The sequence below is a fragment of the Salminus brasiliensis genome, chromosome 2 (assembly GCF_030463535.1).
Source record: "Salminus brasiliensis chromosome 2, fSalBra1.hap2, whole genome shotgun sequence".
Lineage (NCBI taxonomy): Eukaryota > Metazoa > Chordata > Actinopteri > Characiformes > Bryconidae > Salminus > Salminus brasiliensis.
In genome coordinates, this window is record NC_132879.1 from 24,169,294 (window position 1) to 24,197,035 (window position 27,742).

Below are 27,742 nucleotides of genomic sequence, written 5' to 3' on the forward strand. Positions count from 1 at the left end.
CCGAAGCAGAAGCTCAGGAGGTTGGAAGCTCAGGGAAGCTGGAGAGAGGGTGGCCAGAGCCGGGTAACACACCCAGTGTCACCGCCAAACACAAAATGATGATGTTGCAGCTCGCAGCCCTTTTATGTAAGTTTCACTTTTAATAGTTTTGCTTTCTGGAACAATGGTGTTACACTTTTTTAACAAAACATCGATTCAGATGTGCAGTATAAAACTAGTCTTGTGACTTTTAAGTAAATTAAATGTGACCTTTAAATAGCCTGAAAAATACAACATGCCATTGAATTTATCATTTTCACACACACACACAGAAAAAAAAAAAAAAATAAAAAAAAAAATAAATAAATATATATATATATATATATATATATATATATATATATAGAGAGAGAGAGAGAGAGAGAGAGAGAGTATCTGTTTGTCTGTGTCTAAAAGCCCTGAAAGTCCTAAACCTTTTGAAGAAATCATAATACTGAAGAAAGTACAGTTAAAATAAGTCCATTTGACTAAACTGGTAGATTTGCAGAGATGTTAATTAATGTACACTGTCCCTGTAAATCTAAATTGAATCAAGTAAAAATTAATCAAATTAATTGATAATAATATGAAAGAGCATAAAATGATTAGGAAGGAGAGATTCCTCACAGATAAATGGTGTGAATTTTATCATTTAGACATGGGGGCTTTCTCTCTGGCCATAATACCTGAGCGCGGGGATGTTTGTACGGAGGGCAGCTGTTACCCTGCCACTGGAGACCTGCTGATCGGCCGGGCCCACCAGGTCTCAGCCTCCTCTACTTGCGGCCTGGAAAAACCCGAACCTTTCTGCATCGTCAGTCATTTACAGGTAACTTCTGTCTGTCTGTGGTTAAGTTTTTCTTTTTTTCACGTTCACTGGTTGTTTACTCTTTCTATGGAGGTAATGTCTAGCTGTGAAATTCATGAATGAAAGAAATTAAGTGTGTGCAGTTATTTTCTTTCCATGCTCTGAGACTTTCCTCACACAATTAAGTTTTCCACACATCTTAGGCCCGTTGTACATGAGCAGAAGTTAAATATTAAGAACTTTAGAACACATTTCCACATTTGGCTTGAATAATATGTTTAATATATGCCTTTATTTGGTGTTGATTTGCAGACAGATTTAATTTGATGGATGAGAGTGTGAAAATAAGCCCCCCCCCCTCCCCTGTGGGCAGTTAGGGTCTTGAAGGTGTTTTGCAACTTCCGCAGCCCCTCAGGGCTTTAATCATGGGTGTTTGTACTGGAAAACATTATTTGTTGTGGGTGGTTTTGGAGCATTTCCCATTCTTGCATGAGAGATCCGACGTTTTTATAAGGCTTCAGTCTGGCTGAGACCCTGTTCTGTCTAGAATACTTCCTGGCAGACACCACCTCCTGAAGAATCATCATAGAGATGTGAGGGAAACTGTCCTCTACTATGTGGGCTCATTGTTGAAGCCCAGAGATAGATTACAAGTTTTGGAACTAAAGTAAGAAAACCTTAAAGAAGCCTTATTCATGTTGATGACTGGCTACATTGCTGCCATCCTCTTTGTAGGCTTATCAGTGCTGTGGTGGCTGGTTGATGTGGTAATAGTGGTATGAGGGGGCTCCACTGTCATAAAGGTTTCATATCTGGAATGAGGCCCCTGCTGCCTCCAAATCAGTGAGACTCTGAAACAAGCCATTCTTTTCCAAATGCTGAGGCATATGCAATTAGCATAAGTGCAGCTGCTTCATGCAAAAGCAATGAACAGAGCTTTGGAATCATTGCTCACAGTACATTTGCTGAAAGTTTTGTGGATGCCCTGGAAAGCTGTTGACATTTTTCATTCTTTCCACCCCCTCTGAATGTAGGAAGAAAAGAAATGCTTTGTGTGCGATTCTAAGAAGATCTTTGATGAAACAGCGCACACAACCAGCCACAGAATTGAAAATGTGGTGACAACTTTTGCCCCTAACCGACTCAAAACTTGGTGGCAGTCAGAAAATGGTGAGTTCATATGCACAGTGTACAACAAGTATAACTTCTCTTCCTCTTGTTTTCCAGAGTTGTCTGTTTTTTTAAAGCTACTGAGGCATGTGATCTGTTTAATGAACATTTCCCAGGAGCAGGACCAGAATCATGTCCTTTATGTTGCTCAAATTAGTGTCTAGGCTTTGTGCTTCCAGGTGTACAGGAAGGAGGGCAGTGAATCAAGCATTTAGTTCTCATGGGAAAAAAGAGCACAGTAAAAGAGGGACTGTAGGGAACACCTCTCTCCGCAAGCTGTTTAGCTCCCCCATGTAATCACGCTATTGGTGGGAGTTCCAACTTCAGAGCAGGCACCTAATAGCTGACCAGTTAAGATAATGACCTGCCATTTAACTGTGGAATGGCAACCTTTTTCCCTTAGGAATGATCACACGTGAGCCTTGAGAAACAGTTGTGTACCAAGCATGGCCAGAATGTTAGTCCACATGGCTGGAAATAGGGTGGAAGCTTACACACACACACACTGAAGAAAAACAGTTGTCCATTGAATGTATACCTTATTTCCTCATGAATTAAAAAGATTACATTAACACATTTGGCTTCTTGAGCTTTTAATTCTGGCAATCATTGTGTTGATATAATATCTTACATCTAATCTTATTCACATGGAAATTATGTATGTGTTTGAGTCAGACAAATTCAGGGCGATTTTTTTTAGCGGTTTCACGCATAAACTTGCTGTGGCATATGTTAGCCAGCCATGCTTTATCACGGAGATGGGGGAGGGAGGCAGTAATCCCCTGGATTGCCTGTTTCTTGGGAATGAGGGAATGTGAAATGCAGAGAAAAAGGAAGTAAGGGATGTGCCTGCAACCAGAGAGGCCTGTGAATGTAAGCCTGGGTTGTTTCAGGAGAGGAAAGCAGGAGGTGGGAGTAATGCGGAGGAGATGGGAAGTGGTTATTCATAAGGCCACTGGCAGCTAGCTGGACACATGGGCCTGGGAATCAGGGGAAGCAGACATTCAGTTTAATTATATATCTAACTTTGTTTCGCTGCTTCGTAGAGCCACTGGCACATTTCCAAGAAAAACAGATGTCTGTGTGTAACTGTAGAGCTCTACTGTACAACATGGAATTGTTCCATGATGTACAGGCTGCAGATGTTGCCCTGAAATTGTCCTTCAGTGTCTGTGCAGCTGTGCTTCTCAGATACTACAGCCAGAGTTCTGCTTCTTAATCAGCAACCTTGGACACCCTTCAATATTGTAGCAAGTTGTGTCTCCATTTTCTAGATTTGACCTTCATTTGTTATTTAATGCTGCAAAAGGCTCTCGGTGCACAGGTGCCTTATCACTGAAATATGCCTGAAAAACACTGAATTGGTTTCATTCTGATAGGTACATAATTTCTAGATTATTTCAATTCATTAAATTCCAACAGGTGTGGTATTCTAGTGCAGTTCTGTCAGGCCATGTGGAACAGATAAACACTATTAAATCAAGTAAATTAAAAGCATTACTTGATTTCAGTGTCCTAAACTGATTTTCCCTCCTTGTTAAATTTCTCACTCTCTCTCAGGCATGGAGAATGTAACCATCCAGCTGAACCTGGAGGCCGAATTCCACTTCACCCATCTTATCATGACTTTTAAGGTAATTGCGATGACAAAATGAGAGGCACTGGGTCAGGTGATGACGGATAGGTGTGTATGTGTATGTGTGTGTGTGTGTGTGTTCGTGTGTGTGTGTGTGTGTGTGTGTGTGTGTGTGTGTGTTTGGAGATTTTACATCAGATTGGCCCCAGGCTGAGGTGTCGTTGGTGGCTGAAACAGCAGGAAAGCAAAGGGGCTGTGGGGGGAGTGTGGGGAAGTGTGTGAGAGCAGTGGGGGTGATGGAAGAGCTCCAGCTGTGTGTGTGACTGAGGCTTTTGGAATGTTACTGATAAAGGTCCCACTGTAACTGTTCATTTACCAGATGGCCTTAATTAGTGTCTGGAACATACTTTGTCATGTTCTTAGTCTGTAGCATCATATATGCTCATGTTCGCATAGCCATAGAGTACCCATACGGTTTACAGATACAGTGCAGTTTTTAATGAGACACAATTTATATTGCTTTAACTCTTTATTTTACTCCACTTGGAGTTGACCATACAGGAATCACATCCTGTTTTGTACATGGATAATTGGTCATTTAGCTGTTTCTCAACCAAACGTGATGTTTTTGCAACATTAATATTTAATAGTTCATGCACAGAAGACCTAACAGATGGATCTGACTGTAGCTGTGACATTTTCATCAGAAGCCTGTTGTTGTTGTTTCCTAACATTTGGGTCAAAGATTTGTCCATAGCAGAAAATCAGACCAGCAGATATTCTGGATAAGTTACTCAGAGACAAGAATGCATTCATGATCTCAGCAAACCATGGAAGACAATTGCTTATGGACTGCCCTGCGTTAGACATTTAGTAGGCTGTCCTTAAGAGAGAGTTACAGTATCAGGTGAATTATTTAATGTCTCTGGAAGGGAAATGGCATGTGTCAGTCAGACCATGTTTTAAATAGAGCTGTGTGAGTGTGAAGAACTTTTAACTCGGTAAAGAACCTCAACATCAAGTGATGGTTCTTCAGACCTTTACAAGGTTCATCACACTCGCACATGGTTTTTTATGGAACCAAAAGTGGTCCTTCAACCATTTAAAGCAGTTTTATTTTTAAGAGTTTAGCTGAAGTTATTACCCTAAACATTACCACAGTACCCTGGTTCTGTACCTTCAGGGTGGTTCTCTGTTTGATGAGTATTCATCTTACTTTGTCATGTCATATCTACCAAGACATTCCGGCCCGCTGCCATGGTGATTGAGCGCTCAGCTGACTTTGGAAAGACGTGGCAGGTGTACCGTTACTTCGCCTATGACTGCGAGTCGTCCTTCCCCTCCATCTCTCATGGCCCCATGAAGAAGGTGGATGACGTCATTTGCGACTCTCGCTATTCTGACATTGAGCCGTCCACTGAGGGCGAGGTAAGCGTTTACAGTGTAGATGACAATGTGCAGCAAGGATATTTCCAGAATTCAGAGAAGTTTTCCTTCTAAGTGTTTTTTCAGGTTGTTAATCATTGTTTGGGGAAATCTTTATTGTTCTAGGTGATCTTTCGAGTGTTAGATCCAGCATTCAGGATTGATGATCCTTACAGCCCAAGGATCCAGAGTAAGTTATATGAACAGTTTCATGTGTTTGCAACCCTTGTTATTGGTTACTGCACGTTCATTAAAACAGATTTTTGGGCACTAAAATATCTTGTGCATGTACATTCCACTCCTAATCTTTAAAAAATACTGGAATTAAAATGGAAAATGGCTTGTAATGCATTTTACATCTTTACCTGCCAAGAATATAGTGTCAGATCTATAGATCTAGTAGTATGAATTAATTTCTGCCTTAAATTGTATGCAAATTGTATGTTGTGGTGTCTCAAATGATTGTAGTATGTCTGGAAGGTCCAAACACTGGTAAATCAGTATTCCTGGCAACAAAAACACCATGAAGACAAAAGCTAATTTATATTGTCAATATGTTTCCATTTCTAAAAGCAATAAAATGGGGTCATACTTTTTAGAGGCACTGTATTACTGTGTTACTGTGTATTACCTTAGTGTGTAATAAATCTTTTTGCGTTAAGAGGTTAAAGCAAAGCATGTGTGAATTAACCAAGAATTTTTCACACAGTAAAAAACAAAGCATTAGAAAAGTGTTTGGTCATAGATAAACATCAGTCTTCCTATTTCCTACGCCCATATACTGTCCTACATCCTACTTATGTAAGGTTCCATCTTTATCATTGTCAGCATCCCATAATAAGCTGTTTTCTTCCTCACTGTCTTTCTATTTATCCAATCACAGATACTCTCTATAGGCTGAACAGTAAAGAACATCTATTCTTAGTTTCTAGCTACATCCTGTTGCGTGTTTTCCAAGAGAGGGCACACAGTACATTCTAGCATCAAACCCCAATAATGAATAGAAGTGACAAATGCAGAGTTAAGAACTGTCTATTTTCATCAGTAACCCTCTTTCATCTGATTGTAGGCATGCTGAAGATCACCAACCTGAGAGTGAAATTCACAAAGCTGCACACACTGGGGGATAATCTGCTGGACTCACGCATTGAGATCAAGGAGAAATACTACTATGCTATCTATGACATGGTGGTGAGGGGCAACTGCTTCTGCTATGGCCACGCTTCTGAGTGTGCTCCCATCGATGGATCAGGAGAAGTGGTGGACGGAATGGTATGTTTGGCCTCTTTAGACACTTTAGATATGGTCATCAAAAGTGGAACAGTAGCACCAAGAGGATTTCTCTGCTTTTTCTTTTTTAATTCCTTAAACCCTAAAGCCCAGAGTCCATAGGGTCTACACTTCATAGCTCTCTTGCCTCTCTAATTGTATCGACTAAATAAGGTATAGTAGTTACTGAGTAATTTGTCATATGATTAAGAACAGAATAATAAGTCTCCAGTCTAAATTAAGGTTGAAGTTGCTGCAAGTTTTTCTGACTAGGTTGAATTTTTAACCCAGTTTTGCAAAAGTTCTGACAGGATTATTGTAGTTGTGGCTGAGAACTTTGAAAGTAATAGCTACTGGAATATGTTACAGTGATCTTGCACAACAATTAGTTTTGGTAAGCAGGCTCTGATTGTTTTGTCTAGCTTTTTTAACTGAGCTCAGAGTGAAAAATGCTCTGAAATCAGTTTCTCATGCTTGAATACATTGATACGGCAGACCGGACTGGAGAAATGTGCACTGTGTAATGAATCTGAGATTGAATGCACTTTTTAATTTATGAGAAGTCAGGCTCTAGTAAACACATGCAAGGGCTGCATGTGAGTGTGTGCGTATGTAGGGTTTGTGCATGTGTGTTTGTGTCTGCATGAAAGCTTGTATACTTAAAGGCAGAAGCCTCGCAAAGCAGTTCCTGTTTAGTCTATATTCTACCCTGTATTTCGTCTTTCTGCGTCAGGCAGAAATCTCTTCATAGCTGAACCTTAACATGACTGAACAGAAATCCATCTGGATCTCAGTGTCAGAACTTTCTTTGAAAATTATTCAAAAGTGCTGTAATGTTTCCAGATCTGCTGTAGTAATGATACAGTACAGCAAGAGCTTTCTTGAATTTCTCTGTCTGCTGCCAGAGCTGGCGTTTCTTAATGCAGTCCAGATGCATCCAGTATAAACATTTTCTGCAGCCATCTGGATGGAGTTTTTGTATTCGTTCTGAGCAGCTGTATCCTTTGCCTGACTTCCTGTTGCTTGAAGAGTCCTTCTTTTCAATTGAAAGTATGTCTGTCTTTTAAAGGGAAATTGATGAATCATAGTGATGGTGATGATTAAGAGCTAGGAAAACATGCAATGAAGGAAGTCGTTTGAAACTGGGGGCTTGTTTTTAATCAAACAGCATTCCATGGTGCCTTTTCTTTCATTTCCTTTATAAGAACCAAATGTGAACAGAGCAGAATGCTCACTTGGAGTACACTTTGAGTTGCTAGTTGTTGCATGCTCGAAAATGGGGTTGGTTATCCGCAACACACTTTGCTGAGTTTGCTGAGTTCTTTTCAAATCCTGTTTTCTAGTTTCAGTAGAATCTGTTTTTGTCTTTGCTCTGGTTAAGTGGTTGTGTACTCTCTGGTAGACATTTTGAACCATATGTCTTTGTTCACATCCTAAGGTTTGCTGGGACTCCTTTAGTTTAGTACATTTTTAGGTTTAGACTGACTTACCTGAGGCTTTATGGGGCTCTTAACTCTCTGCGTAAGATTCTTTTCCTGTTTTCCCTCTCCTTCTAGTGTCTAATTATGTTGTTAATGAGAGCTGTCTTGTGTAATTACTACAGTATTGTAGGTGCAGTATTGTAGTCTCTAGTTTATGTGTACTAGTACAATTTTGCCATGACTATATATATTTATTGTAAAAGATGAGAAGATTCAAAATATACATTTTTATGTTTTCTTTTCATGCAGGTTCATGGCCACTGTATGTGCAATCACAATACTATGGGTCTGAACTGCGAGCGCTGTCAGGACTTCTACCATGACCTACCGTGGAGACCTGCAGAGGGACGCAACACCAATGCCTGCAAAAGTAAGATACCTGTGGACAATGTTGCTTATCCCTTTAAACTATATGTGGGCTCACACAGTGCTTTCTCGCTTACATTACTACGTGGCATATGTGGATAGGTCGTATGATAAAAAATTAAATAATAAGCCCCAGGGGTCAATTGAAAAAGTGGTACCCAGTTACGTTCCCTCACAACACCACTTTTTCTTTCCAATACTGATATTGAAATATTGAATATTAAGATAAGATAGATAAGATAGTCCTTTATTAGTCTCGCAGTGGGGAAATTCCCTGCAATATAAAATTAGCTGCAATATAAAATTTATTTGAAAAACTATTATTTACTCTACTTTTTAAATGAACTACTAATCCACAGAAAGAGATACACAGCTAACAACATCACATTACACAGTGTGAGCGTGGAAAGATTAAATTTGTTACGTAAGGAGAGATCCAATTTTTTATTTTCCAATATTCAGCCCTGCATTTATCTGATAGTTTCATCTCTGCACTAAAACAGTGACTAACTCTGACTAAGACAAATGTCTAAAACGAATGAATGTCTAAATATCATTGCAATATCATTACAGAGTGCAACTGTAATCAGCACAGTGACTCCTGCCACTTCGACATGGCCGTGTATCAGGCTTCCGGTAACATCAGCGGAGGAGTGTGTGACGACTGTCTGCATAACACTATGGGTCACAACTGTGAGCAGTGCAAGCCCTTCTTCTACCAGCATCACGAGAGGGACATCCGCGACCCTAACATCTGCGAGCGTACGTGCCCTCTCTCATCTCGTCTCCTATTTCTGCTCTCTTCTTTTCTTCTCTTCCTTCAGTCATCTGTTCCTACTTGTATCTTGTCTGGTCTAGTTTGAACGGTATGTCTGCATGGGCCTTTGAACCTCTCCCTCTCTTTGTGGTCAGGACGAGGGGGGGGGGCCCTGGTGGGAAACACCTGGCTTTTGAAGCGTTCAGTCACCGCAGCACTGAACCCTAATCGGCCCACAATGCAGCGGCGTCTTAAGTTTCACGCTTCCCTTTGTGTGGCCCCTGAGGTTTTTAAATCCACTCTTTTGACCACAAGACAAAAATGTGGGCCAGGATCTGACTCTGTATCAGACCACACATATGGTGTAATTACTGGTTTCACGTTATTTCAAAGTGCAAACAGATAACTGGCATTTACACATTTAATTTACAGGTTTAAGGTGTACATTCATTTATGTAATTTAACACATTTAACTAACAGCTTTTTTTTTTGCCTTGTTAAACCACAGCAGTTTAATTTTACATGAATTATTTCTTACATTTACATTTACATTAATTCATTCATTAAAACAAGCCAAGAACATCTCTAAATAGTGCAGCGTGTAATATTTGGTTTGAACATAGAATATATGTTTTGCTGTAATTGAATGTATTCATAAAATGAGCAGAAGGAAATCCATTAGTCCATTTAAACAAACGTATAAAAAAGCTTGATCAATATAGAGTTGTCATTCTCACAGTGTAATTAAATGTGTAATAACATAATTGTATAATTGATTGTTGTTTTGATGCTTGGAGTGATAGAAATAGGAGGGCACTTCTTTTTTAATCATACAGGCAAAGCAATGCAGTAGTTCAGACAGCAGGCATTTGGATCAGGAGCTCTGATTCCGCTTCTTCAGCTTCTCAGGAAGCTTGTTTTGGTGTTAACTGGTGGTAATATTTGTATGTATGTCTGTATGTCTGTATGCCTCTTTCCAGCCTGTAACTGTGATCCTGTCGGCTCTCTGAATGGAGGAATCTGTGACGCTCTGACAGATGTCTCTCTTGGACTGATCGCTGGTCAGTGTCGCTGTAAGCCCAATGTGGAGGGTGAGCGCTGTGACCAGTGCAAACAAGGCCATTACGGCATCAGTGACGACCCACTGGGATGTAAACGTAAGTCTCTGTAGACATTTTGTTTATTGCTTTACTGTGAAGGCAAAATGATCAACATGAATTTAATTTATTCATAAAGCTTTTCGATTGCAAAATTAATGTAAGAAATGATGTGCCTCTTGCTTTACCCAGCATGCACCTGTAACACTCTGGGGACAGTTCCTGGTGGAAATCCTTGTGACACAGACTCAGGAAACTGTTACTGTAAGCGTCTGGTGACGGGAAGAGACTGTGACCAGTGCTTGGTAGGTTATCCTTGCCTTTAACAATACAGTGACATTAACACTGGGCTTTATGATAATTATGACTTGTTAATTAGGCTATGATAAGTCTCTTTGCAGCCTGTGGTGTTTCACTGTTAAAAATTATTGTGGAAATTATTGTAGTTGCAATTCATCCAGGCCGTTGTAGTGAAAGTTATCTCTAGACAGTCCTTCATCCTGTTAGTTTATGCATCTAGCTGGACGGTGGAAGGCATATTCATGGCTCGCCACTGTAAATCTCAGTTTCATCTTGGGAGGTCTGTCATAAACAGCCTGCTGTGCACCACAGCAGTGTTTTAACAAACTGTTCTCTTCACAGCCTCAACACTGGGGGCTGAGCAACGACATGGACGGCTGCAGGCCATGTGACTGCGACATTGGAGGATCTCTGAATAACAAGTGAGTGTAACATAAATTTGCTTGGCTCTGAAGATGTGCTGGTAAGAGCATACATGAATTGTCCCTTGATAATGCATGTGCGTGAACATGACATTAGATTTGTTGTATATGCCAAATGTTGGGCCTCTTGTTGGGCCTCTTGTGTTTTTGTTAGTCGTTGACTGATGGAGATTATCTTGTTTTTGTGTGTTCTTCAGTTGTTCTCCAGAGACTGGCCAGTGTCAGTGTAGAGAGCATATGTTTGGAAGGCGCTGTGACCAGGTGGAGTCTGGCTTTTACTTTATTGCTCTGGACCACTACGTTTATGAGGCAGAAGATGCTAAGTTTGGACCTGTAAGTCTGCTTTTTCTCTAGTCTGCCTTTTCCTATATGTGTGTGTGTGTGCGTGTGTGTGTGTCTGTAAGTGAACTAATGCTAAATTACAGACCTTTGTCATATTACAACACAGTAAAATTCTCTTTATGTCTGTAGGGTGTGACAGTTGTCCAGAGGCCATTCCCTCAGGATCGCACTCCCACGTGGACTGGTATTGGCTTTGTGAATGTTCCAGAAGGAGCTTACCTGGAGTTTAGCGTTGACAATATCCCACACTCAATGGAGTATGACATCCTTATTCGCTACGAACCACAGGTTAGTTTGTGCACACATCTGCATTATATTTCAGTATCATGCACCATTGCTTAATAAAACCAAAGATGTGTTCACAGTATTTTTAGAGTTAGCAGTGTTATTGAGAAAATAAAACGTTGTTAAAGGGAGGTGTTTTGTACTAGTATAGCAGACTCTGCACTGCATCATACAGTATGTATCTTTTCTTCCTTTTTACTGTGTGTGTGTCCTTAGCTTCCAGAACAGTGGGAGGAAGTACTTATGACTGTCATTAGGCCTCGTGTAATCACCGCTGACAGCCGCTGTGCCAACACTATGCCAGATGATGACAACCAAATGGTGTCTCTCCATCCTGGTTCCAGGTGTGTATGTGTGTGTTTGTGTGTGTGTGTGTTGTAATTAAATCCTAACATCATTTTCAGGCCCCTTCTGCATATTTTTGTGTTCTGGTAAAAAAAGAGTTTTCCTTGGGATTCTTTTGTTTATCATTCATCATGCTGTATCTATTCCTCTCAGATACGTTGTGCTGCCCAGGCCAGTGTGTTTTGAGGAGGGGCTAAACTACACTGTCCGCTTGAGTCTTCCTCGCTACTCCACCAGCAGTGACATCCAGTCCCCATACACACTTATTGACTCGGTACGTTTCATTTATACTGAATCTTAAATTATTCAAATTAAATTGAAATTCACACTAATTGTGGTGTAAAAGTAAGAGTCTAGATCTGTATATTATTGAATCTCTTCTCATGCATGCCTTTTTCCTTACAATGGTTTAGGGGAACATTGAACATTTTGCTCATTTTATGTAGGCTGTTTTTAATTATTATGCAGTCTAGTAAGTGCCTGTTGACATGATCACAAATTCAGATATTACACCTGTTCTTTAGAAAGTTACACTGAAAACAATGACTTTATGATTATAATATGTCAAGCAGTCATACACAAATAACATTGGCACATTTCTATTGTGTAAATAGGCAATTTAATGTTCTTACATTGGTGTGGGTTACTTTTGTCTTGCTTGAGTGGGGTCATACAGTGCTATCTATCTTCTTATCTACTTACAGAGGTTTGTTTGAACCTTGCCGTCTTCTGCTATATCGGTTTTGAAGAGTCCAGTGTTGTGATAATGCTTATCTAGTGACATTGTGCAGCTACAGTCTGTAATTTACATATGTTTCTCAGCAAGAACTGATAGTTTTTCTCTTTGTTTGTCAGATTGTGCTGATGCCACACTGCAAAAACCTGGAGATTTTCTCTGGCTCTGGGTCAGAGGGTGGTGACCTGGAGACCAACAGCGCCTGGGACACTTTCCAGCGCTACCGCTGCCTAGAGAATAGCCAGAGCGTAGTAAAGACCCCCATGCCTGACATCTGCAAGAACTACATCTTCAGTGTGTCAGCTCTGCTGCATCAGGGAGCTAAAGGTCTGAACCCACAGGCACACACAGACACACACACACAAATTCCCACTACCAGTCAGTCTCATAGTCGCATTCACTCTCTCCGTTCAGCCATTCATAAGTCATGTCATTTATCAGGTTCTGTCTTCCACATCACTCTCCTCCAGTGCTCTTTACTGCTCTCTCTCTCTCTCTCTCTCTCTCTCTCTCTCTCTCTCTCTCTCTCTTTCTGCATGTCAGAGCTTGTATATGGGTCCCTCAGGCTTGATTATAGGGCCTCACATGTTTCCTGACTGAGGCAGACTTTCTCAATAGTGTAAATCTCATCCGCTGTCAAATAGAAAGAACGAAGAAATCCCCTAAAGACAGGAAACAAACAGCATTCATTGCAGATATGACATCTTTACAACTCTACTGATCAAATCCAGTAATATAATAGGTAAAACGTTATATTATCTAAATGTGAGTCTAAATATGAATCTGGATTACCATAGGGTTGCTATCAAGAAATTAAAATGGAAAAAATGTTATGCCATAATCTTTGTTAAGCTTTACTAACCATCCAAAGCCAAGTAAAATCACTGAGATGAAACTTCACGGAAGATAAAAGGAGCACTCGAATAAAGTGATTTGGATGTGAGGATGCTGAGTAGTTGAAATTCTGTCAGTTATAACTTCACCAGTCACATTTTCTGTCTGTAGGCCTTTAGGTCAGATGCACTTGCCAAGATGAGTAGCTTATCTCTATGTGCTTTATCTGGTTGACTGAGACATCAGATAGGCCTGGGGCATATTACACTCTAAGCCACTTCAACATGCTCCAACCTGCAATGCAGGAAGGCTTCACTGTCAGCACATACGCACATACACAAATGCTCTTTTTTGTAATGAAGCACATCATGAAGAATGCCTCTTTCCGAGCTCTATTAAGTATGGTATGCTCTTTAGGAGACATCGTTTTTGTTCTCCTGTCAATGTGATGAATTAAGCAGAAGTCACATGGTCTGCATGCGATGAGTTGTAAGACGGAGCATTTCATCAGGTTTTCAACTACAGAGAGGAAACGAAAGGAAAGGAGCCTTTTCAGTGTGACCACAGATGTCATATTATTTTAGCATTGCTGGACCATTGTGTAATTTGCTCTTCATAGAATGAAGTTGTGTTTTTTAAAAGAAATTGCAAAGACACATAAATTGCAATATTATTGCTGTCAGGATATAAAAACCTTGTATCTTCATTTTTCTCATTTTTATGTTCTACATCACTTAAACAAAGCAGCAGCCCTTCAAATTTGTTGCAGTGGATCATCAAACATGTTCTAAATGATTTGGAATAAAATGTTACATTACATCTGTTAAATTACATAGTGTTGCATTTTATGGTGATACATTACGTAGTGTTACATTACATCTGTTACATAAGTGTTACATTGCATACATTTTACATTGAAAAGGGTTTTGTTTCTCCTTTAAAGTTACCTTTTTTGGAGATACATGGTTTTGTTTGGACAGTGATGATAGGGTGTGTTACTGTAAATTATAAATTGTATTTATGCCATCTCTGTCTCTCTTTCTCACTGTCAGCTTGTGAGTGTGACCCTCAGGGTTCTCTCAGTACGGTGTGTGATCCGAACGGTGGCCAGTGCCAGTGTCGGGCCAATGTGGTAGGCAGAAACTGTGACATGTGTGCCCCCGCTACCTTCCTCTTTGGACCTCAAGGCTGTAGATGTAAGTCTAATTTTGATGCATTTATTTCCATCACGTTGAATATAAAGTTAAATGAACCTGAGTTTCTAGATTGCTGTTGGTTAAATCTGCTCTGTCTCTCATTCCACAGCCTGTGAGTGTGATCCTCAGGGCTCAGTGCATTCATTCTGCCACGAGGCCACTGGTCAGTGTGAGTGTATTCCTGGAGCATATGGACGTCAGTGTGACCGCTGTCTCCCTGGACACTGGGGGTTCCCTAACTGCCGGCCCTGTACCTGTAACGGCCATGCGGAGCAGTGTGACCCTCTAACTGGCCAGTGCTTGAACTGCAAGGATCACACCACTGGCCACAACTGTGAAAGGTCTGTAACTCAAATTGGATAATCCTTCTGTTACATATTTGATGATATAGTATTGAAGTAGCTGAAGCAGATTTTTATGTTTTGGATCAGTGCTGCATTAAATTTAATTTAATTGAAATTATCCAGAACTACTGAAGTGCAGATTGAGGATTTTAAGCTGATGACATTTATGTCTATACAGCATGAACAGTATATAGAACCCACACCTTGTTTTATCTATAGCACCCTAATTTCAGAACACCAACATTGGTTACATTATAATAATGTTACGAATAAAATTCTCATTTTTACCTGATAACAAAATATATTCCAACTGATGTCTGTAACCGGCATTACCAGTCACTATTTACACACTTGTGCACAGCTCAGTGCAGGCTCAGTGAGTTGCAAGTTGGACAGGTGACAATTAACAATTAAGATGATTCCAGTTTTTGGTCTTGAAAACCTACATTTTGGTCTTGAGGTTGCTTTGGCAGCTGGTCCATCGCCCAGCTGAAAAGTCATGCACCTTTTTTTGAGCTGAGGTTATTATTCTAAAACGCTTTTTAAGGCTTGTACGTATTAAGGCTTACGATTGCACTCATGTCTTATTTGATATGCTTGACATTCAGGCAAATGTTGTATGCTGAGTATTGTGTGTCTAGCTTAAGATATCTTGGAGGTATTTTGGATTCTAACTTATGGAAATTAGCTAACAGTGAAGAACTTTTGTGAGTTGCTCTGTGTGAGTTGAATAAATTCTCAGCAACCAGCAGAACATCACACAGTGTGAGTGTGTGCTGTATGGAATTGGGTTTATTAATTTTTATCTCCAATATTTGATCCATCATTTTATGTTGATTGCGGTAACCATTAGCGGTAACCATTCATACCAACAAACAGTTACCGATCATGCATAGTGCTCTTGATCTGTTTTTCTTTATGACTAAATGTCACTAGTCATTTAATGCTGTGGTCTTTCATGGTCTATGTGATTGTTTGCTACTACTAAGCTCATTTGTGTGGGTTATTAGTGATGCACCAAACAGTTGAGTTTGACACATCTGGTGTCAAACTCATGTATTTGCTGTCTCTGATTACTTTATTTTGTTTAATGGTATTAACATTTATGGTCCAGATGGTGATAGACAGGAGCAAATGCTACATCCAGAATCAACTCTAGGCCTGCTTCTTTTGTGTTTGCACACAGCTGGCCAAAAAACAACTGAGCAGCCTAGTCCCAGCTTTGTCCTATTATTTTACTTTTAAATTTGACATTCTGCATTTCAGCCTGATAGAGTATAATTGTGCTGAGGTAGGAAAGCAAAACAGCAAAACTTGTGTGATCAATCATAAAGACTAAAATGCTTATTGTTTAAACACAGTTTGGTTACACTTCATCTGCCCTGAAAATGCAACCTTATTTCTGAATATGTCCTGTCTTTGCAGATGTTTGAATGGGCATTATGGTGACCCTGTCCTAGGCTCCGGAGACCACTGCCGCCCTTGCATGTGTCCAGATGGCCCAGGCAGCAGCCGGCAGTTTGCTGGGGCATGCTATAAGAACCATGACTCACACCAGGTGTTCTGTGTCTGCAACCAGGGTTATAAAGGTAACTATCAATGCACAGTGCAGAGGAAAGTGCCTTATGTCATGCTGAGGCTTCTCTCAATTTAAAGCCTTACATTAAAGAGATATTTACAGGGTGCCTTGGTTGATCTGATTGTTGTCTTTAATGTCAAGTTTATTGCTTATCATAGATAAGGACGTTCATTTTTATTTCATGCTCTCTACTCCATCAAGGTGCTAGGTGTGAAGAGTGTGCACCTGGTTACTATGGCAATCCTCATGAGGCAGGCGGAGAGTGCAGGCCCTGTCAGTGCAATAACAACATTGACATGGCGGATCCGGGGTCATGTGATGCCCATACCGGTGCCTGTGTCAAATGCCTCTATCACACCGAAGGAGAAGGCTGCAGTCACTGCAAGTTGGGTTATTATGGCAATGCCCTCACCCAGAACTGCAGACGTAAGTATCTGGCTTTCTTGCTTTTGTCTGAAGATCATCTAATAACATCTTATTCTCATACATGCTTATCAGTGCTAATGATCATGATGGATTGATTTCAGAGATGATATAGAGTGAATTCTGAAAGTATTGTCATTTTACCAGTCAATCTACACATACCCCAGCAACCCCAAAAATGTTTTTAGTCAGTTTTGAAAATGAATGAAAAATTAAAAACTGAAATCTCTTATCCACAAAAAGTATTCAGATCCTGTATTTAATACTTTGTAGAAGCCTCTATAACAGCAGTTACAGCTGCAAGTCTCCCTGGCTACGTATATATGAGCCTTTGAGCAGACATAGATCTTGCTGTTCTGCCTAAAGAGTTAAATTTTCATCTCATCAGACTACATGTTTCCATTGCCAAACTCTGAGCAGGGTGTCATATGCCTTTTACTCACCAGTGGCATCTGTCTTGCCACTCTGCCATAAAGGCCTGATTTATGGAGTGCTGCAGAGATGGTTATTTGTCCAACAGGTTTCTTGTCCTTCTTGCCCACATGCCTAATTTGCTTGAACTGCCAACTCTATGAAGGTTTAAAATTGCGCCAAGCTTCTTTAACATGTTTGACTGTAAGAGATTTTAGGTTTTGAGTTCTAGCAGGTGAATAAGTTTAAGATTTAAATGTCCAAAATCAAGCCCACAACCCAATAAAATGTGGAACCAGTAAAAATCAAAATCTGATTGCTTTCTTGTACTGTTGATGACTAATCAATCATATGTTACTTTTTAGATTTTGAAACTTTTATTGCAACGTAATAGCATAGTGTTTTAGCTTCTCTCATTTTCTGTTGCAAATGCAGGGTGTGTGTGTAACCACATGGGTACTAGGCAAGAGACCTGTCCCTCTGTGGGCGAATGCCACTGTGACCTAAACAGCGGGCAGTGCCAGTGCCTGCCCAACGTGGTTGGACAGCACTGTGACCTGTGCGCTCCAGATACATGGAACATGGCCAGCGGACAAGGCTGTGAGAATTGTGACTGCGACCTCAATCATTCCTTCAGCTCCTCCTGCAATGAGGTAATGTCTTTTTCTCAACACGCATTAGTCTTTGCATTATTCTTAACTGAATGTTGTATTTGGTGTGGCTGATACACCATGGCTATATGAATGTGTAGTGATTGGTGGATGTATTGCCCATGGTCGTGCTGACATTTTAGCTTCTAAATGCATACATATATATCCCTGACAGATCTAAGGATGCAAATGGAATTTCACAGTGTAGTGCCAAGTGTAACTGGTGTGTGTATATGTCTATTTTATAGATTAGTGGCCAGTGCTCGTGTAAGCCTGGATTTGGAGGAAGAACATGCAGAGAGTGCAGAGAGCTGTTTTGGGGTAACCCTGAGATCAAATGTCATGGTAAGTTGTGAATTTTACACTGTATATATTGTTATTTTCCATTAAGAGTACTTCGCTGTTTTGTCCATGGGAACATGGTCAGGCTTTAGACTGCAACAGTATAGAAATGTTCTCATGCTCTGGGTGATAAGTTTCAGATGTGCTTTACCATGACGAACTTAGACGTGCGGGGGCTGGATCTGTCCGAGCCTCCCAATATATTCTCCTCCATTACAATGCACCTTTGTTTTGTTCTAGTGGGTTTTCCCCATAGGGGTCTTTGGTGGCTGATGCAGTGCATGTCTACAGAAAGCACTCTTTGTCCCTAACAGCACTGGAGTGAAGCAAACCACATCTTGCAACATGCTGTTAGAAACCCAAGATTTGATAAAGATGTTTCAATGCCTCAAAGACTAGTAAAAGTAAATCTAATGGAAGAAAAGATTCAGGCACTTAATGAAGAAGTGATGAATGTATCAAGTGATGAAACAGGTGTTCAGTAAGCTGATTTAAAGAATTTGCTGTAGTCCCTGAAGTGTGTGACTACCCAGCAGCTTGTACTGTTACCAGTAATGAACATTTTCAGACATATCTAAACGCTCCACTCTGTCCTTGGTTTACATTCTTGAGTCTTTTCTCAAGCCGGGGGTTCGTGGCTCATTGCAGGAAGTCAGGCTTTAGTGTGGCAGGGTTTGTGTTTTCTCCCAGCTGAAGAGTCAGTGTGTCGACAGAAATCTCCCTCCTTGTTTGTTTGGCGAGGACACATGTAGCACAAAGCCCCCAACCCTAATGTTTCTCTAAGATCAAGTTACCCCCTCAGTATCCTTATGTGTTGACTTACCCTCAACATGGCCCAATCTGTTTTAGCAGAGGAACGAGAACTTTCTCTGTTTGGCTTGTTCAAGTGTGTCTTCTGGGTGACTGTGGTAATGCTAGTTAGCTTAGATTCTAGCATGTTTGACTTTTTAACCTCTTGCCATATGCTTAATGAGATCTAAGTGAGATGCACCGTGCACCTTGTTTTTGCAGTAATTTTTTAGGGCTTTAGCTGTCGCAGGCTTTGATGAATAGAACGCTAGCCTTTGTTTTAACATGATTCTCCTCCTTCGCCTTGTTGCATCGGTGTTATCTCCATGAAGATGGAAAACAGATGTGTGAAAGGAGGAAATCTAAGTTTTTCTTAGATAGACGACTGCCCTAAAAAGTTCAGAACAGAAAGATAGTCTCAGTTTCAGATTGGATTAGCAGCCTTTTGTGTTGATTTATCCTGATTAAGTTGCTTCCTGAAGATGGTGAATTGTGAATGAACTGTACCTACTGGAAGACGTCTGCATTTTCACCTGAGCAGGAAGGTTCAGGAAGCGTTTTATGGTTCTGGAAGCTTGTTAACACTGTCATGAATGTCAAAGAGCTATAAAAAAGGTAGTCTGCAATTTGGAGTGTGGTGTAACTGTTGAGTGGTTCGGCTAGGGGATGGTCATGCTAGTGTGTATGTGTGTTAAACATTGACATCTCCACACCTTGGCTGAGGTCTGTGTAAACCATACTAGAGTAAATAGAGGGGTTATGATCTTTTGAAGGTTTAGTGGTAGGTGAGTGTGTGTATTTGTGTATTTGATTTTATTTGAACAGCCCAGTTTCCACCTCATAAAACACAGTTATTGTAGCTGCAGTATTTATGTGTTTGTGTGAGCGTTGAAGGTGAAGACCCCCACATCATTTCCACATACTCTCATCATACAAACAAAAGGCCTGAACCACTGTCGTCTCCAGGGGTCACATTCACTGCATACTTCCAACAAGACCCACCCTGAGGCTCCCCTTTACAATAGCAGGATTAACCTCTGAGCTGAAGCCCCCACTTCCATGCAGCCTTTTGTCCATATTAGGACTCTGAGGTGACAAAGTCCTTTCTTGGATAACGTGTGTGTAAGTGTGTGTGTGTAAATCACTTCAGGTTGGAATGCTTTTCAAGTAAATGAACTCTCCTGGATGGAAGCTGTGTGGGGGGATGTGAATATAAACACATGTGGCAAAAGCTGCGTCTGTGTTTGTTGGGGGCTTTTCTGTGTGGAAGAGGCCAGAGTAACATGCTGATGTTAGGTTTGCTTAGTGTCTTACACCTCACTGTGTGCTAGTTAGACCCCTTTGTTTCGCAAAACTGTGTTAGAATGTGTTGTGTTCCCTCGGGTATTTTCCACATCCTTTTCTCTTTTCTATCGCCACCCCCTCTCTTATTCTTTCATCCCCTTGTGGCCTGTCAGTGTCGACTCACTTTAGCACAACGTGTCTTTTGTGTCTTTAAAATAGGGAGTAAAAAGGGGCAATAAAGTGTGCAGTTCTATTCTAAAAAAATCATTATTGTGTGAATGGTTGATTTAATACCCTGGATTCAAGGGAACCGATGCAGGCATTGGCATTGGTTTTAGACTAATAATGTTTGTCCTTCTGTAAAGTTCAGGTACCTGGACACAGAAAAGTTAAAGCATGTATAAAAAGCTGTGTCCTACATTATAATGTTGTAGTTAAATATTCACTTGTCCTAGCAATGCTAGATAAGTCTTATAAGGCACAGGTTTTCACATAAGTAAGCTCAGGTGACAGCTGGATTATACAGTATATCAGTTTTTTTTTGGCCCTGGAAGCTTGCTGGTTTGATCCCTAGTACAGGCAGGAAGTGGGGGTGTGGAGGCAATGAAGGCACAGAACCCCAGTTGCTTCCTGGGTGCTGAGGTGGCTGCTCACCATGTGTGTAAGAGTGTGTTTACTGCTACTGTTAAATGTGGAGCTTGGAACCTGTTTTACTGCTGTGCAATGGCCATAGGTATCTAATTTGAATATGGTCTTAGTATCAAGTGATCTTTAACATATACATCTGTATGGATGTTTTTTCAGCATGCGACTGCGACCCCAGAGGAATTGCAGAGCAGCAGTGTAACAAAGCCACAGGACACTGTGTGTGTGTGGAGGGTGTATCTGGCCCCCGCTGTGACACTTGTGCTCGCGGGTACTTTGGTGAGTTCCCGAACTGCGAACGCTGCCACCAGTGCTTCAGCGATTGGGACATTATCATAGGAGACCTCACCAACCAGACACACAGGCTTGTGCAGAAAGTCAACACCATTAAATCCAGCGGCATCACTGGACCCTACCAGGACTCCATCAACAATGTGGAAAGGAGCGCCAACTCCATCCGTGACATTCTGGCCCAGAACCCTGCAACTCAGCCACTCACTGAGATCCAGGCCCTGCTAGAGCAAGCTACGTATGTTGTTACACACATGTATCTAAGTAGAGTGCACTTAGGGTTGTAATGAAATTAATGAAGGTGGTTTAATGGCTTCATCCATTAAAATTCACTTATTATTTAATAAGGATTAATATCCACTGGCTACTATGAATTATTTGGTAATTATTGGTAATATACATTATTGGTAATTACTGTGAAACTAATGTGTAAGTTATGTACGTTTTTTGAGTGAGGAATTAGTCTCTACTAGTCTCTTTCTAGTCTAAGAGGTAAAATATTTCAGATGATATGCAGTTAAGGAGTTAATAAGTGACTTCTCATTATATCTTTCACTCAGAACCTTGATGGCTGAAATGAATGAGAAGCTGAATCAGACAGAGGAGTTCACGTCTCAAATCTCAGCTGATAACAACAGTACAAACACCAAGCTGGAGTCATTCAGTGAAGAGGCTCAAAAACTACAGCGCACTGTCAAAGAGCTGCAAGACCAAGTTGAGTTTATGAAGAACTCGGATGTGAGAGGTAAGCAGCAAAAGTCTTTTATAAAAGAGTCCAAAAGTCCAATAATTATGTTTTTCTTCATCTTGATATCTTCATTTTATGGGTGATATTTTAGACACTACATGATTCAAAGTGCCAAGATGTGAATATTAAACAATTCAATTAAACTAAATGTCTATTAAATGCAACTGAACTGTAAATTAAATGTAAATGTAAATTATTTGAATGTAACCCTACACCTAACTCTAACTTTAACATTAGGTTTACAGTAAGGTTTAGGTTAAGGTTACAGTTAGGGTTAGAATTAGGTGCAGAGTTACATTTAATAGACAGTCATTTACATTCAACTTAGAGTTCAGTTGCATTTAATACATTTTCAGTTGAATATTAGTTTATTAGACAGTCATTTACATTAAACTTAGAGTTCAGTTGCATTTAATACATTTTCAGTTGAATATTAGTTGAATGTCAGGTGAGCATCTACCCAGCCATATACTGGACCATCCAAGTAAAGGGATACCAACAGTTCTTTTACAAAAATTGTTTTTTCACTTGTAACAGTTTTTGGGAGAACCATGCCTTTACTAAAGAAGCCTTGAATAACCTTTTTTGTAAGAGTGTATCATAACTTTATATTTATACACTCTACATTATGATTTTCTTCTCAAATAGTATTATATTACTTGCATTACAATCATGTACCTTTGTCATCTACATATGGCATTCATCAAACAAAATGTAACATTATAACATGTATTTCCAAGAATGATCAACTTAATGCCTGATCAATTGAAATCATTTCCTCTGTGTCTCTGTGTGTTTAGGAGCATCCGACAGCATCAGGAGGTACTTTCAGCTGTCTGAAGCTGCAGAGGTGCGTGCGAATGCCTCCACCACTGACCCAGGCAGCCTGGTGGAGCAGTCGGCCTCAGTGCGCAGGGAAACAGAAGACATGATGAACCAGACTAAAGAGGAATTCCACAAGAAGCAGGATGAGCATGCCAATGCACTGGACAATTTGGCTGGCCAGCTGGAGACTCTGGATCTGTCTGACCTCAGTGAAAAGGTGAAGATCTTATGATAAGCTATAACACTGTTTTTATACATTATCAATATAATATATATATTGTATTATATAAAACAGCACAAAAAATGTTGTATACTATGAATGATATTCTGGTTCATGGTAATGAGTAATTACTAATACTGTAATTAATCTACCGGTCAATTAGAGGCTTTCATGTAGAATATACATCTACAACTTTAACACTAAACTAGTCCCACTGCTTTTTAAGGCCTATGCAGTGATTTACTCTATTGTGATCTTATGCCAGACATGTGGCAGTCCTGCTGGATCAGAAGCCTGTGCTGACTCTCCCTGTGGAGGCTTGGGCTGTGTGGATGCTGAAGGAAACAGGAAGTGTGGGGGAGAAGGATGTCTTGGCCTCACCACCTTGGCCCACAATGCCTGGCAGAAAGCCAAGGACTTTGACCAGGATATTGTCAGTGCCATAGAAGAGGTCGACAAGCTCTCTAAGATGGTAAGTTAAACATAGTAACATGCCTGTGACATTAGTGATACAGGAGAGCTTTAAGTAGAAACTGAATCACTGTATAATTGAATGCAGGTTTTGGAGGCAAAGGTGAAAGCAGATGAGGCTAAGCTGAATGCTCAAGAGGTTTTGCTGAAGGCCAACGAGACCAAGCGACGTGTGGACCACAGCAATGAAGAGTTGCGCAGACTAATCAAGCAGATTCGAGATTTCCTCACACGTAAGCTGAGCGCTTCCCATTAAAACACGTCTGACCTATCCAATCAAACAGGCTTTGAGATAAGTTCCATTCCATTGTGTGGGTACAACTCTTGCAAGAAAGAGCTGACTCAGGATCACTCTCATCAGACTTGGTTGACCTTTTCTGTATACATTGCACTGAGCTTGTTTAAATGTTTGGATTACCGTTCCTAACTTTTGCCCTCATTGACCCTTGCTAATGTCATCTACATCTTCAGAGGAGGGAGCCGATCTGGAGAGCATTGAGGCGGTGGCTAACGAGGTGCTGCAGATGCAGATGCCCACAACACCGGCCCAGTTGCAGAACCTGACGGCCGAGATCCGAGACCGCGTGAGCAGCCTGGCTGATGTGGAAGACATCCTTAATCAGAGTGCTACAGACATTGAGAGAGCTGAGAACCTTCTGGAGCAGGCACGCAAAGCCAGGTCAGTACACTCAATAAACTTTCCCTGACCCAAATGTGTACATCACATGAATACGATATATCACATGGAGAAAGAGATACCTTCAGTACATCACTTTTTCCCAGTGTGGCATAGAAGTGGAGTCTGCACAGACGGATTGCAGTACATGCTTTGTCCAGTATGTGATGTGCTGTCACCATCTAGTGGCCTCACTGCAGCACAACACAAGCTCGAGCCATAGCCTACATCCACATTTAACATTATTAAGTTTGCAGAATAAACTTGAGGCCTCTGTTTATAACAGGAAAGAGGCATCGAATGTGAAGAGCACGGCCGAGATGGTGCAGGAAGCTCTGGAGCAGGCGGAGAAAGCTCAAACCACTGTGACGGAGGCACTGAAGCAGGCCTCCACTAACATCAAAGGAACACAGGATCTGCTGGTGTCTGTAAGTTAATGTGTCTGATTTATTCTAGCCCTTGCATTTTTGTAGAACCTTGCCCTTCATAAAATGTATCATGACAATGTATCGTTGTCACATGAAGCTCTGATTTTACCGCTTTTTCTCTATGGTAACAGGTGGAGTCGGAAACTGCAGATTCAGAGTTCCGGCTGAGTAATGCTACTGAGAGGCTACTACGGCTGGAAAGGGATGTAGCTCTGCTAAAGGAGAAAGCCCATAATACCTCCACCAGCGCTGAGAAGACAGAGAAAGATGCAGATAGTGTCAAGAAGTTGGCAGAGCAGCTAATAAAGGTGCCCATAATCGAATAAATTCATAATATGTCATCATAGATACTAGTCTATGACATGTGATTTCATAAGCATTACAAATCAGATGGGTATCTGCTATTTAACCCTGCTGTTTGTGTGTGTGTGTGTGTGTGTGTGTGTGTGTGTGTGTGTGTGTGTGTGTGTGTGTGTTTGTATATTCGTGTACAGGATCTGGACACAGAGCTGAAGGAGAAGTACAGTAACGTGGAGGAGCTGATCAATGAAAAAGCTCAGGGAGTAGCAGATGCCAAGAAAAGAGCTGAGGTGCTTCAACAGGAAGCCAAAGAGCTGCTGTTACAAGCTAGTGACAAACTACAGCTACTCAAAGGTACTGCTGGAGCTCTCCCACTGGAAAGTTTTAGCACAACAACAGCAGTGTTAAAAACAGTAATAAGAGTCAATGTTTTAACATTTTTGATTGGATAACATTAATAAATTGTCTATTATTCTATTCTTATTTTACTTACTATGTCTATAAACAGTAAGGTGTGGTTTTAGGAGAATTACATAGTGGGGAAATATAGGGATGTGTCTTCATATTTTAGCATTTCCAGTGTGCCAAATTAAACCAGATAAGCAGATAGATCACAAAAAATCTAAATAGTGTGGAGTGACAAAAGTAATAAAATACATTTCAAATGATCTAAAAGATTGTTACTCATTACATTTTTATGGAATCAGTAATTAGTACTGGAGTTTGTGTCCAAGCAACAATACACTTGAGGACCAGTACACCAGTGCCAAAGCCTCACATTATAGCTTGAACCTCAAGTCTATTGTTGTCAAGGAACAGTTCAAAATTTCACACTTGGCACTTGACACCCCTAGAACGGCTTTCAGCCACTCATATTGTGAGGTCAGAACTAACTGTGGTATAACTTTAAATACTTAGTGATGTATTGTTTTTCATACAGCTTGACTTAATTAGGGATAACATTTTGTGCTACTGTGTTGAAAAGGATAACAGCATGACTCAATGTGCACTTTACTTTTATATAGTATTACTCTGCACGATAAGTAAGATTCAAGCATACACATATTGTAACTTTGTTTTAACCGATTGCAATAATAATGAAATATTATGCCAACAGATTTGGAAAAATCCTATGATGAAAACCAGAAGACACTGGAGGACAAGGCCAACCAGCTGGTGGATCTAGAAAAGGCTGTAAAAGAGCTGCTCCAAGAAATCAGTCAGAAAGTCACTGTATACAGCACCTGTCTGTTTTAACAGCAGACTTATTAGGCATAAGACAATCAGTGATATTACGATAATAACCACAAATAATAGGACCAGTGTACCAAAGTAGAATGTAAAATGGATTAAAAGAAAACCCTGTACACAAATATGTTAATAAATGAATGTAATGTCAAACTCAGCAAGGCTAAGTGACTGTAAAGGCCAATTTCTCCCTTGTTTGATTTGGTTTTTAGTCTATATTTTTAAATTAAAACCCTATTGTATTTTTTTCTACAGATTTCTGGACCATATTGTATATGACAGTAAAGCAAATACATTTTTCATGCAAGCAGCTGTGGTCTAGAGTGTTTTCTATGCTTCAACACTTAATTCTGTGATTTCTGTGATTTTACAAACTGCACAAGCATCCAGACTTTTTTCTGTCCTGCACCAAAGTGGTGGAACAAGCTTCCCCTGGGTGTCCGGACAGCAGAGTCACTCGCTGTCTTCAAACGCAGACTGAGAATACTTGGGCGAATAGCAGAGTGGTCACCTTACTGACTTGTGTTTAGTAATGTCTAAATCTTAGAGGTATCTTTGAATTTTTAGCCTATTCTAACTAGCTGAGGTTTTTCTTGGGTAAATAGCAAAGCACTTTTGTAAGTCACTCTGGATAAGAGCGTCTGCTAAATGCCTTAAATGTAAAGGTAAATGCACTTCAGTCAGTGGGGAATGAGGAGTCTTCAATGATGTTCTTCTGTTTGACTCTAGACGTTGAGGACAGATGTAGACTCCTCAGCTTTTGTCAAGGTAGTCTATCAGTGCATTATCTGTATTTGTTAAGTTTACTGAAGAGCCAGGTTTTGTCATCTGTCCCTTTGTTGTGTTTGTGTTTTTTATAGACAGTGCATTGATTGGAATAGGGGTTTGAATATCAAGGATATTTAGTAACTGTATGAGAAATGAAGATGATGTGTTTTAGCCAGATGTTACAGATTATAAAACCGTAATGAGATCTACCATGTCAGCTGGTTGTTTCCTTGAAGAATTAATGGCAGGTAACACCAGAAAGTCCCTCACTATATATGATAGCATACACTGCCAAACATTTTACTTCTGCTAAGAATTCTTCAAAGCTGAATCACTTGATCCTTTCAAATACATTCCAACCTTCTACAACTTGAGTAATGAACATCAAGAATATGTTTCTGCACCTTCATTACAGAGGAGCCTCTCCCACAGCCGCTGCTTGATCAGGAGGCCCAGTGCCAGACTGTTGGCCCGCTGGTCTCCAGCTGGGATTCCAAGCATGGGGTCCAACAAAGAGTGATAGATGTGCTGGTGCTTGCTCACATTGTAGCCATGAATCAATGAGGAGGCATTGATACTGCTGCCAGGCTCAGTAGAGACAAGCACAGGGGCTCGAAGTTCCAGTATAGAAAGAAAGCATGTAGAAGAGCTTTCTCTGTTCTCTATGGACACAGGTTCCCGTGCCCCAATGGAGGCCTCTATCTTAAAACCATCCGAATACTTAGAAAGCTATAGTCTCTATAAACAATCTTCTGCACACTCCTCTGCCGACAACAGAACAAAGTGTGTTAGAAATGTGAAGTCTGAAGTATTTATGGCAGTGGTGTACAAGTGAATAACACCCTGCAACTACAGGGGGAGCCCAGGAGCACA

At 40.5% G+C, this 27,742-nt stretch overlaps 1 protein-coding gene across 1 annotated transcript; it reads left to right on the forward strand.

The window, feature by feature from the left end:
- lamb1a (laminin, beta 1a) lies at positions 1-27,578 on the forward strand. Its single transcript, XM_072671255.1, has 33 exons — positions 1-126; positions 675-847; positions 1,861-1,996; positions 3,557-3,630; positions 4,812-5,000; positions 5,124-5,187; positions 6,067-6,269; positions 7,997-8,117; positions 8,687-8,875; positions 9,851-10,027; positions 10,160-10,272; positions 10,610-10,689; positions 10,887-11,022; positions 11,161-11,319; positions 11,533-11,660; positions 11,815-11,935; positions 12,517-12,724; positions 14,284-14,427; positions 14,537-14,768; positions 16,197-16,360; positions 16,552-16,776; positions 17,620-17,837; positions 18,083-18,179; positions 21,054-21,423; positions 21,746-21,930; positions 22,734-22,975; positions 23,244-23,450; positions 23,538-23,682; positions 23,921-24,128; positions 24,412-24,553; positions 24,685-24,861; positions 25,048-25,207; positions 25,971-27,578. The coding sequence occupies exons 1-33, from the start codon at positions 96-98 to the stop codon at positions 26,108-26,110; spliced, it is 5,358 nt and encodes a 1,785-aa protein (XP_072527356.1). The 5' UTR covers positions 1-95; the 3' UTR covers positions 26,111-27,578.
- The last annotated feature ends 164 nt before the right edge of the window (positions 27,579-27,742 follow it).